The sequence below is a fragment of the Mchenga conophoros genome, linkage group LG9 (assembly GCF_057382185.1).
Source record: "Mchenga conophoros isolate Kocher_MC1m ecotype Shallow Benthic linkage group LG9, M_conophoros_male_GT1.1, whole genome shotgun sequence".
NCBI classification, from domain to species: Eukaryota; Metazoa; Chordata; class Actinopteri; order Cichliformes; family Cichlidae; genus Mchenga; species Mchenga conophoros.
In genome coordinates, this window is record NC_140534.1 from 1474408 (window position 1) to 1488088 (window position 13681).

Sequence of the window (13681 nt, forward strand, 5' to 3'; positions counted from 1 at the left end):
TAATCCACTGCCCAGATGCCATTGTTTACTGATGTCTACCGAAGGGCAGACATTCCTTTTCAAGAGTTCCTGTCAAAAACACCACCAAACGGCTAAAAGTTCAGCTTTGGAACAGAGCATGTCTGTGTCGGTAAACATGACGACATTTAAATCCACCAAGTGGGTCCAATATGAGAATTTGTTAGTACGAGGATAATCTCAGCTCATTATGGACCCAGTCAAAACAATACACCTGTGCTAATTTATCTATGACCAGCCGAATGTGTAAATATGATAACCACTGTAGATAAGGTGCAGATGAGGTGACAGGTTAATGTGAAATACCCATCCATCCATCCATCCATGCATGCATCATGCATGCATCGATCCGTGCATGCATGCATGCATCCATCCGTGCATCCATCCATCCATCCATCCATTTTGCACCACTTATCTGGTTTCAGGTCACTGGGGAAGCAGTCTGAGAAGAGAAGCCCAGACTTTCCTTACCCTGGCTACCTCGTCCAGCTCATGCAACCAGAAGATCCCCAGACTCTGCTTCCATTGCAAAGGGTATGGCAGTGGGATTGCGGAGATCTTTAAAGTGTTCCTTTTACAGCCTGCTTATATCCTCTGTTGAAGTCAGCAGCATCCCACTGCCGCTGCATACAATGTGAGTAAAGCACTGCTTTCCCCTCCTGAGTCGACTGATGGTTTGCCAGAATCACTTTTAGGCCAACTGAAAGTCTTATTGAGCTACTGTCAATCAGCCACTGTCAGAGCTGCACTCCATTTGGCTTGCTGGGACCTGTTTATTTATACAGCGTGGCAACAACAGGTGATTCATACTGTAAGGGACTGATCACTAGGGCTGGGTTTCGTCACTGATTTCTAGAACTGATTCAATTCGGATTCACAAGGTCCCGATTTGGTTCAATTTTGACTCAGACACTCAGAAATATTATAATTATGATCATTTATCACTACATATCCATATCTATGTATAAAAACAAAGCTGACACTTGTGAGACTTCATCGAAGGTGTAAGCACCACAGCAGATGCCTTTGTGTCAAAGTAACTGAAGATAAGAGACAGAAAAATATGAAGGAGATGTTCCTGGCCTGGCTTTATAAAGTCAGTTCTGCAGTAGATCAAAAACTGAAGAAAACATGAATCAACATAAGAACATGATTACCTGATGCTGCTGAAGTAAAGCAGAGCAAAGTTACAGAGGTTTCATTAGAGACACGGCTAAGAGTTTTGCAATTTGGCATCATTTGTAAAAGTTTCAACATCTTTGGTACTGAACAGCAGAAATGAGGCTTTATTGTCAGAGGTCATTTTTGAAGAAAAACAAACAAAAATAGACAGCGGGCGACAGCACTGTACACAACAGTAGACTGGTGCATAATAAGCAAGCGAATTATGCAGAAACAGATTTTTGATGGTTAACTGATCTTGAAGTACAACTGGGAGAGAGAAAAAGCTGTGCAGGAAGGGTGATTTTTATCATGGTGGAAGCAAAACAACCAAGTAAGCGGGAATTCATATACTATAAGAAGATAAGCCACTACATTAAGTAAAACCATCCTGCTTCTGAGTGTTCTGCCTCATTACGTTACTCAGCTTCTAATAAAATGAGCCAATGAGCCTTTGTGTCATAGACCATGTTTTCATGAACACCTGTTAAATTAGAAGCTGTGTAAAAGGATGAAGGCATGCAAGAGTCTAGCTCCAGATAACCAAGCTGCAGTAGTGTGACTGGCCACAAGGGGGCACAAAGGTAAACCCTGAAGGGTCTGGAAGAACAGCTGGGCAGGCACATAAACACAAAAAGGTCCACGCTTTAGTCCACTTTGAAAATGAATACAATTGATGGACTAATGACATCGTTGATGGTAAATGGACTGGTTCTTACATAGCACTTTTCTGCTCATCTGAGCACTCAAAGCACTTTACACAACTTGTGCATTCACTCATTTACACCAGCACATCATTCTAAGTGCTTTATAGCTAACATTCACACTCCGATGGATGCATCGGAGAGCAACTTGGGGTTAGTATCTTGCCCAAGTCTACATGCCCAAGGATATTTGGCATGCAGACTAGGGGAAGCCAGGAATCAAACCACCAACCTTCAGAGCTAGAGCCACCATCAGGTGGCTGTAGCTCTACCACCTGAGCTACAGCCACCCGATGAGCATTTAAATATTTTCTCAGAACTACATGAAGAATTCACATGTGCAAACACATGTGTTGCCAGAAGATGGAAAGAATGTGGACCACATGTTTTGGTTCAGTCCAAAAGCCATCTCGCATGTGGCAAGGACTCCAGACCATCACAGACTACAGGACCACCAAACCCTCCCCCGCATCCTCTGATGTCTCCTTCCTCAACGAGCTCAACAACTTTTATGCTCGCTTTGAGCGAGGGAACCCCACAACCACAACCAAAGCAGACGTGACGCCAGACCACCAACCTCTGACTCTCTCCCCCACCGATGTAGGAGCGGTGCTGAGCAGGATCAATGTCCACAAGGCTGCAGGTCCTGATGGCATCCCCGGGCGTGTTCTCAGAGCGTGTTCTGGGGAGCTTGCAGGAGTGCTCACAGACATATTCAATCTGTCCTTGGCCCACGCTGTGGTACCGGCCTGCTTCAAATCCACCTCCATCGTCCCGATACCCAAAAACTCCAACCCATCTTGCCTCAATGACTACCGCCCAGTAGCACTCACCCCCATCATCACTAAGTGCTTAGAGCAGCTGGTCCTAGCACACTTCAAATCCTGTCTCCCCCCCACCCTGGACCCCCACCAATTCGCATACCGCCAGAACAGGAGCACAGAGGATGCAGTCTCCATTGCACTGCACTCTGTCCTCTCACACCTGGACAACAACAACACCTACGCCAGAATGCTGTTTATAGACTTCAGTTCAGCATTCAATACAATCCACCCCTCACAACTCATCAGGAAACTGACAGACCTGGGTATCAGTTCCCTCATCTGCAAATGGTTACTGGACTTCCTGACCAACCGCCCCCAACATGTCCGGCTGGATAACCACTGTTCATCTACAATCACGATGAACACCAGTGTACCACAAGGCTGTGTGATGAGCCCTTTCCTCTACTCCCTCTTCTCCCACGACTGCAGACCTGCTGATGGTTCCAACACCATCATTAAGTTTGCAGATGACACCACGGTGATTGGCCTCATCAGTGACAACGATGAGGCCGCCTACAGGGAGGAGGTGGATCGTCTGGCTGAGTGGTGCGACAGAAACAACCTGCTGCTTAACACCGAGAAGACCAAGGAGCTCATTGTGGACTACAGGAGGAATGCTGACCCACATCCACCCATCCACATTAAGGGGACGGCTGTGGAGCGTGTGAGCAGCTTCAAGTTCCTGGGAGTCCACATCTCCGAGGATCTCACCTGGACGACCAACTGCTCCAAGCTGGTCAAGAAGGCTCACCAGCGCCTCTTCTTCTTGAGGACTCTGAGGAAGAACCACCTGTCCTCAGACATCCTGGTGAACTTCTATCGCTGCACCATCGAGAGCATCCTGACCAACTGTATAACAGTCTGGTACGGGAACTGCTCCGCCTCGGACCGGAAGGCGTTGCAGAGGGTCGTGAAAACTGCCCAGCGCATCGCCGGAGCACCACTTCCTGCCATAAAAGACATCTACAGGAAGCGGTGTCTGAAAAGGGCTGGGAAAATCATCAAAGACCCCAGTCACCCATCACATGGACTCTTCACCCTCCTGCCCTCTGGGAGGCGCTACAGGAGCCTCCGGACTAAGACCACCAGGTACCGGAACAGCTTCTTCCCCACAGCTGTCAGACTCCTGAACTCTGCCTCCTGACATCTGACCCACGTTAACTCATGGACTGAACATACACACACCCACAATGGACAACTGTACCCTCAAACACACAATAATAACATGGACTGAACCACCACTCACAACCACTAGCACTTTATATAGCCTCTGTAGAAACTATCTACACCCTCACTTATCTTAACTGCACTACTGTATAGCTCTGTGTAAATAATCATTCTGTACATTCGATAATCTTTAATCCTACAACTGTTTGCAACTTGCATAGTTCCCATTTCTGTATAGCTGTATATCTCAGATTCTGTAAAGTTATTTATTTCATATTCTGTATAGTTTTTCATATTTATATCCTGTTCATAGCCTGTACATACTTAGTTATAGAATATTCACAACATACTTCATACCGTGTACATTATAACATACCATAATAGACCCATTTCTGTAATATACTCACATATCTATATTATTGCTAATATATATTGTAATATATCTATATCACTAAAGCACTTCTGGATGGATGCAAACTGCATTTCGTTGCCCTGTACCTGTGCATGTGCAATGACAATAAAGTTGAATTCTATTCTATTCTATTCTAAAAGAGGAGCAGTTCAGTGGCTTTATAACTGAAGCTGAAAACAGCATCAAGAAGATTTGAGCCCAGATGACAGCGTGTCACTGACAGCTACACCAGCTGAAAAGAAATCAGGTCTCAGTTTTGCAAGAAGCTCAGCTGGTGGCTGCTCATCAAATTTCATCCATATTGTTTGTACAGCAGAAAGAGGAAGCAGAGTGTGCTGTTCTGCTTGCATATGCAGCATCCTTGACACAAAGAAAAGCCTTAGGCACTGAAAAATGTAAGTTAAAGGCAAGAAGGGAACAGCTTGAGATCGAGACAGCTATTGCTGCTTCTACAGCTAAAATAAAAGTGTTGAATAGGAGTGTGAATATGAGAGCTGTAAAAACTATGTAGTTGGAAATACACAAAAACTCCTTAATTCGATTGTTAAAGCTTAGAGTCTTAATGAAGAGGAACTGCAAAATGCTCTCTGTTAAGTGGAAGCTATAGTTAACAGATGTTAACACATCCAATAATGCCATACCATACAACACCATACCATATAAAGTGCTTTAAAATGAACTCAACTGACACAAAGTGCTGTACATTGGAACTACAAAATAAAAATGCATAAGATATAAAACAAACCAATTAAAAAGGTAAAAAAAAAAGAAGAAAAGTGAAGTCTTGCTAAGGTCAAAAGCCAACAAATAAAAATGGGTTTTAAGATGCGTTTTAAAAAGTGGCCTGGCTAACGTGCAACAGTAGAGAAAGCCCCGCCCCCTCTGAGCTTTCTCCTGGATCTTGGTACTTCTAGGAGCAGCTGGTCAGCTGACCTTAGAATCTGACATCCATGTAGCGATGAAGATGCTCAGAGAGGTAAGCTGCAGCAAGACTGTGAGAACATTTTAAAACAAATATAAGACTTTTAAAATGAACTCAGGCAGCCAGTGCAGTGAACAGGGCTTATGTGCTCTCTTTCACGAGTTCCTGTTTCCTGTTAAAGTCATGCAGCTGCATTTTGAACCAGCTGCAGACGCAAGAATAACGATTGATTGACTGTCACACAAAGTGAATTACTGTAATCCATAAAAGTATGCATCACTGTTTGCCAGTGTTGCCTAAAAAGAAGCGATTTCATCCTTGCCAATCGCTTTAAATGATAAAAACTGAACACAGCTCTGATTTGACTTTTCAACTTATAACCAAGCTCAGTAATAACAGGTTTAGAATATACTTCTGTTGGTTTGGGGTCCCAAATCAACAGAGGAGGACTGACAGGGACCACTGGCTCTAAACACCACCACCTCTATTTTATTTTCATTAAAATGTAAAAAGTTTAAAGCAGGTATAACGGAAAGAGCAGTGGCCCTAAAATTGAGCCCTTTGGGATGCCAGAGAAGCAGCAGATGATTCAGAATAGAGAAGGTAGAGAATAGAGAAAGACCTAAAGCATTTAAGTGCCCACTGAGTAATGTAATCGAGATTTTAAAATGTTATGGTCTACTGTGTTCAAGACAGCGGTTAAATCAAGCAGAACCAGAACAACGTGGTTACCAGAATCACATGCAAGAAGGATGTTGTCAGAGACCCTTACTGATGCAGATTTGGTGCTCATCTAGAAAATATTTTTCAAATAAATATTTAGAAAACATTATAAAGCAAATGCAGCTTATAATAGGTCTGTAATTAGCCAGGACAGCGTGATCAAGGCCAGGCTTCTTAAGCAGTGGCTGCTCTGCTGCACATTTGCATTTTGCAGGAACCTCACCAGAGAACAGACTGCTGTTAATAATGGTAAGAACAGACTGCCCTATACTACGCTAAATTTATTTTAAAAAATCGTTAGGGACAGGATCACAGGACGAACCTGAGGGCTTAATATGGTGAACCATTTCCTCTAAAAGTGAGAGCATCAAAGGCTTAAACTGAGTGAAAGCAGCAGTGCCAGGGACAGAGACAGATGGAGCTGTGATACCAGCCCTGGTGGTGGAAACATTTTCAATAAGGAAGCACTGAAGATGACTGGAGAGGCGTACAAACAGACATTATGTGGAGTATTAAGAACAAAAGTGTTAAATAACACACGAGGACAGTTATGACTGTCGGCAGAAATCCTGTTTGCAACATGTTTGGTTGTGATGCCAGCAGTGGTTTAAACTTTGAAATGACACCTGCAGTTCATCTTTTTTTCCACCGATGTTCTGCTCGGTGACGTTGCCTTCTGACAGCAAAGGTTCTGTCATTAGGCTCAGCTTTAGGCTGCCTAGTTCTTAATGGAGCCACAGAGTCCAGGATGATTTGACAGGAAGAATAAAAGCTGGAACTTAACTCTTCTAAATATGAGGAGAAACAGTCAGAAGAGACATGGAGCAAACTGAAAGTGGCAAAAAGCAGAGCAGCAGTGGAAGGGTTAATGCCTGTCTGGGCCAACAACAACCACTAAGCCATGTAAAGACCCCAATGATTTAGAAGCATTAACCCCCAATCAGTGTTCCCTCTAAGCTGCGCACTGCTGGCACGTCTCTGCGCACAGAAAATCTGCATTGCGCACAAAACAAATCTAACCTGATTTGAAATTAAAATAAATACGTTAACAATTCTTTTTTGCAGTGTTAGTCAGTGACTGGCTGCTCAAGTATGGGATTACAACGATGCCACCTTATCCCACAGTCCAGCCATTGATGCAATTCACATTCGTATATACGCAGCTAATCAACGTCGCTGACAGGCTATGACAGCGTCCTTATGTGCGACACCGGTGTTTTAGCAAAGCGGCTGATGTGGAGTGAAGCCACGTTAATGACAACGTGTACAACCATTGGAGACGTGAGCAGGACAGACGGAACAACTGACGGACAAAGCTAATCTTGTGTAGTTAGTGTGTAGTCAGTGTGTAGTGTAGTCAGTGTGTAGTTAGTGTGTAGTCAGTGTGTAGTTAGTGTGTAGTGTAGTCAGTAGTGTTGTGTGTCAGAACAATGAGGCGCCTGCTGAGTGTTACAGGTGTTACAGCAGTGACACATCTGCTGCTGTCAGGCCTGCAGGTATCAGGCTGTTGTTCTCCTTCATCTCATTGTGGACACAAATTATTTTTGGAGCGGCACAAATAATCTGTGTGGCATCAGATTTGATGCAGAACAGCTGATTGTTCTGTAAATAGTTTGAAATGTTTGTTTAAAAACACCTTGGCTGCATTTTTAGGTAAACAGCTGCAAAACACTTTGTTTGCATAACTCAGTTACTTTTTTGAAGAAGTAACTATATAATTAATTGCCCAACGTTGGTCAGTATTTACTGTATTTGCAGACAGAGTTACAGACTCTCTCTCAGACCACAGACTCATAATACAAGTCAGAGCTTTATTTTTTTTTAAATAAAGTTGTGCTTTCAAAATTGGAGTTCAAGTTATTTTTCCTTCCAATAGTGTTAACATGCTGCACAGGTCATGAAGAAGATTGTTTTCATTTTCATTGTAAGTGGGCTAAAGCATTAATTAAAAGTAGTCTAACATAAATGTAAATGCTGTAATTTGATTACTTTAATAAACATGTAACTTGGATGCTGGCGTGACCACAGTGCACACGTCTGATGTCGCTCACAGCGGTCCAAGGGACGCTCAGTTTGTGTGTTCGCTCAGACACATGAAACATTACAGGGAACATTGCTCCCAATCATCTCTTCTTATTAAAGACATCTCCCTTCCTGCCTGCTTCCTAAGGGAAGTTCAAAAGGATCACATCTGCACGTCACTGCTGAGTATAGGTCCAGTCTATGGCTGATCTCTCATGGAGGTTTTCCAAGGAATACCTGCTTCAGCAAATATTGTAGGAAAGACCTAAGTGGTCTGACATAAAGCACAACTTTATGACTCTTTTCATTGACAAGACGGGAATGGGAAGAGTTGCTGACGAAGAAAGGCCCCGTACTAAAGTATGTTTCCAGCTGGAGGCAGAAATCATGACTTAATGTAAAAGGATAACTGCATGTCTGTTCCTGGAGTTACAACTGGCATGCATGTCGTGTGGGATATCTTTCAGCTAATAAAGAGGAAACGTTAAGGTAACATAAATAGGGTGTAGTGTGTACTTTTGGTTGGCCGCTTCACTTTGTGTGCATGTCAGTTGTTTTGAATTGTTTAGGTTGCCTTGGAGTAGCTTGCTTGTCTTTAGACTTGACTGCTGTTTAGCCTGATTACTGAAGCATAAAGATGCACAAATGGAGCTGCACCTTGAAGCTGGATTCTTTGTCTGCAAGTGAATCAACCACAAAATCCTCCTGCCTGCACTGGTGCAAAGTCACTACACAAAATGATTTGAAAGTCATTAATACAACTTTTAAAGAGTTTAGAAATTGGTTGTAGGTGCACAGGAAGTAGATCTGCGATACAGCTGCTAACCAAATGGTATTTAATGACACCCTACATATGAATGTCATAATGTGTTACTCTGAGATTCATTCTCTTGTTCTGAAAATGTGTGTTTACAATCTACAGCTATGCTGCTGCTGCCTTTGATAGCAATGTGTTTTCAACTAAGTCTCGGGGAGCAAAGTACGGGGGTCAGCCATCTCTGTCCAAGCAAAACACTGGGAATGCTGGAACTATCAAAGTGAGGGTTTTAAGAAAAAATGTATGATGGCATGAATTATAACGGATGGCATGGTGGTTCACACTGTTACCTCACAGTGTCAAGGTTATGGGTTCAATTCCCTCATCAGGCCAGGTTCTCCTTGTGTTTGTGTACTACTTCCTCCCAAAGACATGAAGTTAGTGAGGCTAGGGTAACTATCTGCAGTGTTGGGGAGTAATGGAATACATGTACCGCTGTTATGTATTCAAAATACGAGTAACTGTATTCTGTTACAGTTTAAAAAGGTGGTATTCAGAGTACAGTTACTTTGTTGAAATAAAGGGATTACACGGCGGTCTTTTCCTGTTTCATATGTTCGGCTGTCCCCTCTCTGTTTTTGGTAATTCCATGCCAGTACAAACTAAAACAGAACACGCATTAAGAGGCTCAAATGCCCGTGTCTCAATCTCGCGGCCATTGTCTCACCTCTGCTTGCAGCCGCATAATGATGTGAAGAAATATTTTTAAAAATTATTGTTCAAAAAATTATTTAATAAGAAGGCAATAGGCAGAGAGTTACAGGCATCGCCCTAAAGAATGTAGCCTGATGGGCAGTGTGGCCCAGCTGTGAGTAAGCTGTTAAGACTCGACTGTACGCTGTGTTCGTGTTTTCCTCTGAAACAATAAGCTCCGTTGCAGCAGCCTTTCAACGCCTCTCTCTGTCTCTGCTAGCAAAATTGACCCACACAACAAAGTAAAGCTAGTTTTCAGCTACGAGCCGACACGAACCCAACGTATCAGCCAGAGGTCCCTTTACTACAGTTCGGAGCTGCGGACCTGTTTTAGATACACACAGAATAGTTTTCTATACGAGATCGCTGCAAAAAGTGCAGCCTTACCTAATGTCCACCTACTGTTACTCATTTATATTAAGATTTAAATCTAGTTGGTGTTGGTGTGGAGAGTAACCTTCAGTAATGAATCACACAGCAATAGTACGTTCATGTAGTTGTAAAAAGCATGATAATATATAAAGTAATCCAAAGCCCTGTGACACACTGGCAACCAGTGCAGAGTGTCACCTTTTTCTTTTTTGCCTGTCCCATTTGGTTCTTTAGCCGTCAGAATTGCTGTCTGAAGACCAACAAGGAGACCCAATGGATTTACTTTGCCAAATGGAGCATCATGGCATTGCCGTATTGGTCCATTTGATCGACCTTTGTTGTTATTGTTTATTTTATTTTCAGTTGTTACAGACGGGACAGACATGAGTGAGGGATAGGAAAGGGAGAGAGAAAGAGGAAGGAAAAGAAAAACAGAAGGGAAGAGGGACAGTGAGAAAGGAAACTTAAGAGAAAACAAGCAAAAAACAGAGCAACATACTAAACACAACACCATCACGTTAATCTAGCTGAGTGTAAACAGCAGTAAATACTAAATATTGAATGTTGTTGTGCAGCAAGCAGGACCGACAGCGCACAATGTGCTTGGAAATAGCAGCCAATAGAGGTGTAGTTTGTGTCTATGGACAGTGAACACCCGTGTGCACACCTGTGTGGATCAGCGCGCTTGTATTCAAATGGTTTCCACATGTAACGATCTGCTAGAGGGTGTAGAGAGCCATAGCCTCGCCCCCCAGGGCATGAAGCAGGCATGGAGGAGATCCAGGCCCCAGACATCCAGAGGCCCCAGAGTACAAGAGCCCAAGGAGGACCACTGGAGGGGCATCCATGCCACCCTCCTGGGAGGAGCTGAGGAGATCCCCAGATGAGGAGGCACCCAGTAGCCATGGAGCAGAAGCCAGAGGGGGCTGCAGTGGTGTGCCCGCCGGCTCTGCCGGCAGCCAGCTGTGCCAGAGTGAACCGAGCCGCAGGCCCAGAGGCCGGAGGCCCGAGGGCCCCCCGCACCCCGGAGGAGGCCTGACCGAGCAACAGGCACCAGGCCCCGCCAAGTAGCCACCGGGAGTGAGCTGGTACACACCTGAGCGCCCAGCCCCGGACACCAAGAACCACCAACGCACCGACCCCTGAGGGCATCAGTCACCGGCAGGGAGTGTGGTGAGCGGAGATAGGCCTCCATACTTTGGAAGGCCTGAGATGTACCCAGAGAGGTGGAGTGTAAGACCCGACCTGACATATAGACACAGACAAACAAGCACACACAGACAGGGTCCAGGGTGTACCCACCCTCTCACCTGACTGGGAAAGGCTCCAGACCCCCCACAATCCTTTAAAAGGATAAGCGGCAGGGAAAGGATCGATACAACATAAAATGATAATTCCTGCTACATGTTTTGAGAACAGATCGTTGCCCTGTTAAACTCAAATCAAACCTTGTTTACTTTTATCATTTCTTTGGATTTCTTTCTCATTTTTTTAAACTTTGATTTTTTAGTCTGACAAAAAGCAAAAAATGTTTTTCTGTTTGGGTGAAACCATCTATTTCTGAGTCAATCCAGCAATATTCCAAACCCCGGCCAAGAAATGCAACTCTGTGTGCTCCACTTTAATCTGCTGTTCACCAAACTATAATTAAGCTTCGGAGACTCAGGCCCATGTCTGCTCACAGTGGACATGGAAAGAAAAGGGCTGCCATTTACATCCCTCCTCTCCCCCTCGGGCTCCGTGGAGTCAAATTGGTTCCAGATGCGTTCTCTCTTGGCCAGCCTCCACAACTGAATCACACCAAGCAAGCAGACGAGAGAAATTTTGCAAAAAACTCAGCAGAGCAAATATAATGTGTGGAATTTCTACACAAAGTGTGAAGAAAACAGTATCAACTAAAGGCCGGTCATCACTATAACACATGGCGAGAGCCTTATTCCTGTCGCCAGCCTGCCCAACAATATGCACCCCGAATGAGGATCTAAGTCTTTTGTTTCTTTCATGTTGAGGACAGATGTGCAAGCGGTGAAAAAACAGATATTTAGCCAGAGCAAATCCACATCCTGCACCCATGTGCACTGAACATCAAAGCGCTCGCCAGTTCACACACTGCTAGTTGAGTCCCTTTAGATAAGACACTCACTAACTTCCACAGAGTTGATGAAAAGCATTAATGACTGGCTCTTCATTCATGTTTACATGGGCTCTTTCTTTTATTCAAACAGCATCTGTGGTGCCCTTCTCACCACAGACAGAGACCTAACTCAGGACTACATTTTCATTTTGTTTATTTAAAGTACACATGTGTTGGGGAACATTTATAGGAGTCGAGCTGAACAGTGATTTTGCTGATAAATAAAGCACAGACAGACTTCTTCCTAGCAGCTCTGTATATACACGTTAAACTGCTCGTCACATTCGCTTTTAACTCGCCCACCCGACCCGCTATGTCCGCCCCGTTTCCTTCCTGTAATTTGTGGCACAAGGAACAAATCTGCTCTTTTGAAAGCATATATCCATAAATGACAGAAGGATACATTTTGGGAGGAGTTTAGATTAACTTTGATCTTTGTCCTTAAAAGCTCGAAGGCTTCTGTGTATTTATTTAAAACAGGACGTCAACTCAATGCGTCGCGTTTCGCAGGAGGGTAAAGCTAACGCCCGCCTGAATGCTTTCACTAATATTAAAGTTATTCAGATGATCGGAAAAGCCGCACGCCCAACATTTACCACTAAATCCTGTGGCGTAGGAAAATCTCCAATCACTGTGGAGCTCCAACTTTCCAAATGCGTGTGTGTGTGTGTGAGTGTTTAAACCGTTATTTCCACACTTACACATTCCTCGGTGGGCGGTAGCTTGCAGTACAACCTTTGTTATTTATCAACAGTGAACCGTAATCATACGTTTGGACGTTTACACAAACACTTTAAAGTTTCAGAATAAAACCTAATGACGACTTTGTGTGGTATCTAAATTTACCCACATTAAAGTATCCGGCTGTAAGAATATGAAGAAAGTGGAGTCTTAGTACATCTCAGTTGTGCCAGTTGTCACTGAATAAACACAGTCAGTGTTTTTTCAGCACAACATTAAAGCAGACGAACATCTGAGTTAGTCGAGTTTAAGAATATAAGGCACACACTCACCCTGAGCTCGCACTGGCCGGCTGTAAAAGTTTACGGCGAGAAGGAAACTGGTTATCTGGAAACACACACGCATCTTATTGAAATCCTAAAGTGCATCGTGGAAAAGAAGACATAGAAAATGCAACATGTTGCTCATTGGGTCGCCGCTCGCTCTCTCGCTGCCCTCTCTATCCCTGCCTGTGTCCACAACCCCAGGTTTGGCGACCGCAGAGAGCATGCGCAGATTGAAGCCGGAGTCCGGTTAAGTAGATGTTCCACGTCTGTTCAGTGTATGCTGCAGTTTAACCCTCATGTTTACTGTCACTGTTATTATGTTTCTCAGCGAAAAACACATAAAGGTCTATACTAGTCCCTCCCAGGCACAGTCTGTTAGCAGTCAGTACTCCTAATCAGCTTTGGACTTTAGAACTACTGAGGTCATCAAACACGAGTCAGAGAAAAAGGCAGAAATCTGACATAAAAGACTTTAATCTCAGAATGAACTCACTGAAGAAAAATGTCGGATTTCAGTGAGTTTTTGGCGTTTCCGAGCTGAGTGGTCCCGGCAGATGAGCAGTTTTTGTATTACAGACGCTGGCTGCCTACCCATATGAGTAATATAATATAATATAATATAATATAATATAATATAATATAATATAATATAATATAATATAATATAATATATTATAATATAATATAATATAAATTACTCTTAGT

The 13681-nt window shown here is 43.7% G+C and overlaps 1 protein-coding gene across 1 annotated transcript in view; it reads right to left on the bottom strand.

The window, feature by feature from the left end:
• The window catches only part of reck (reversion-inducing-cysteine-rich protein with kazal motifs), a 91603-nt gene extending 78429 nt beyond the window's left edge, over nt 1-13174 (bottom strand). The window contains exon 1 of the mRNA XM_085286135.1: nt 12983-13174. Within this exon, the coding sequence (XP_085142261.1) occupies nt 12983-13055 (73 nt within the window). The 5' untranslated portion in view covers nt 13056-13174. The remainder of the gene's footprint in view (nt 1-12982) is intronic.
• Nucleotides 13175-13681: the final 507 nt, after the last annotated feature.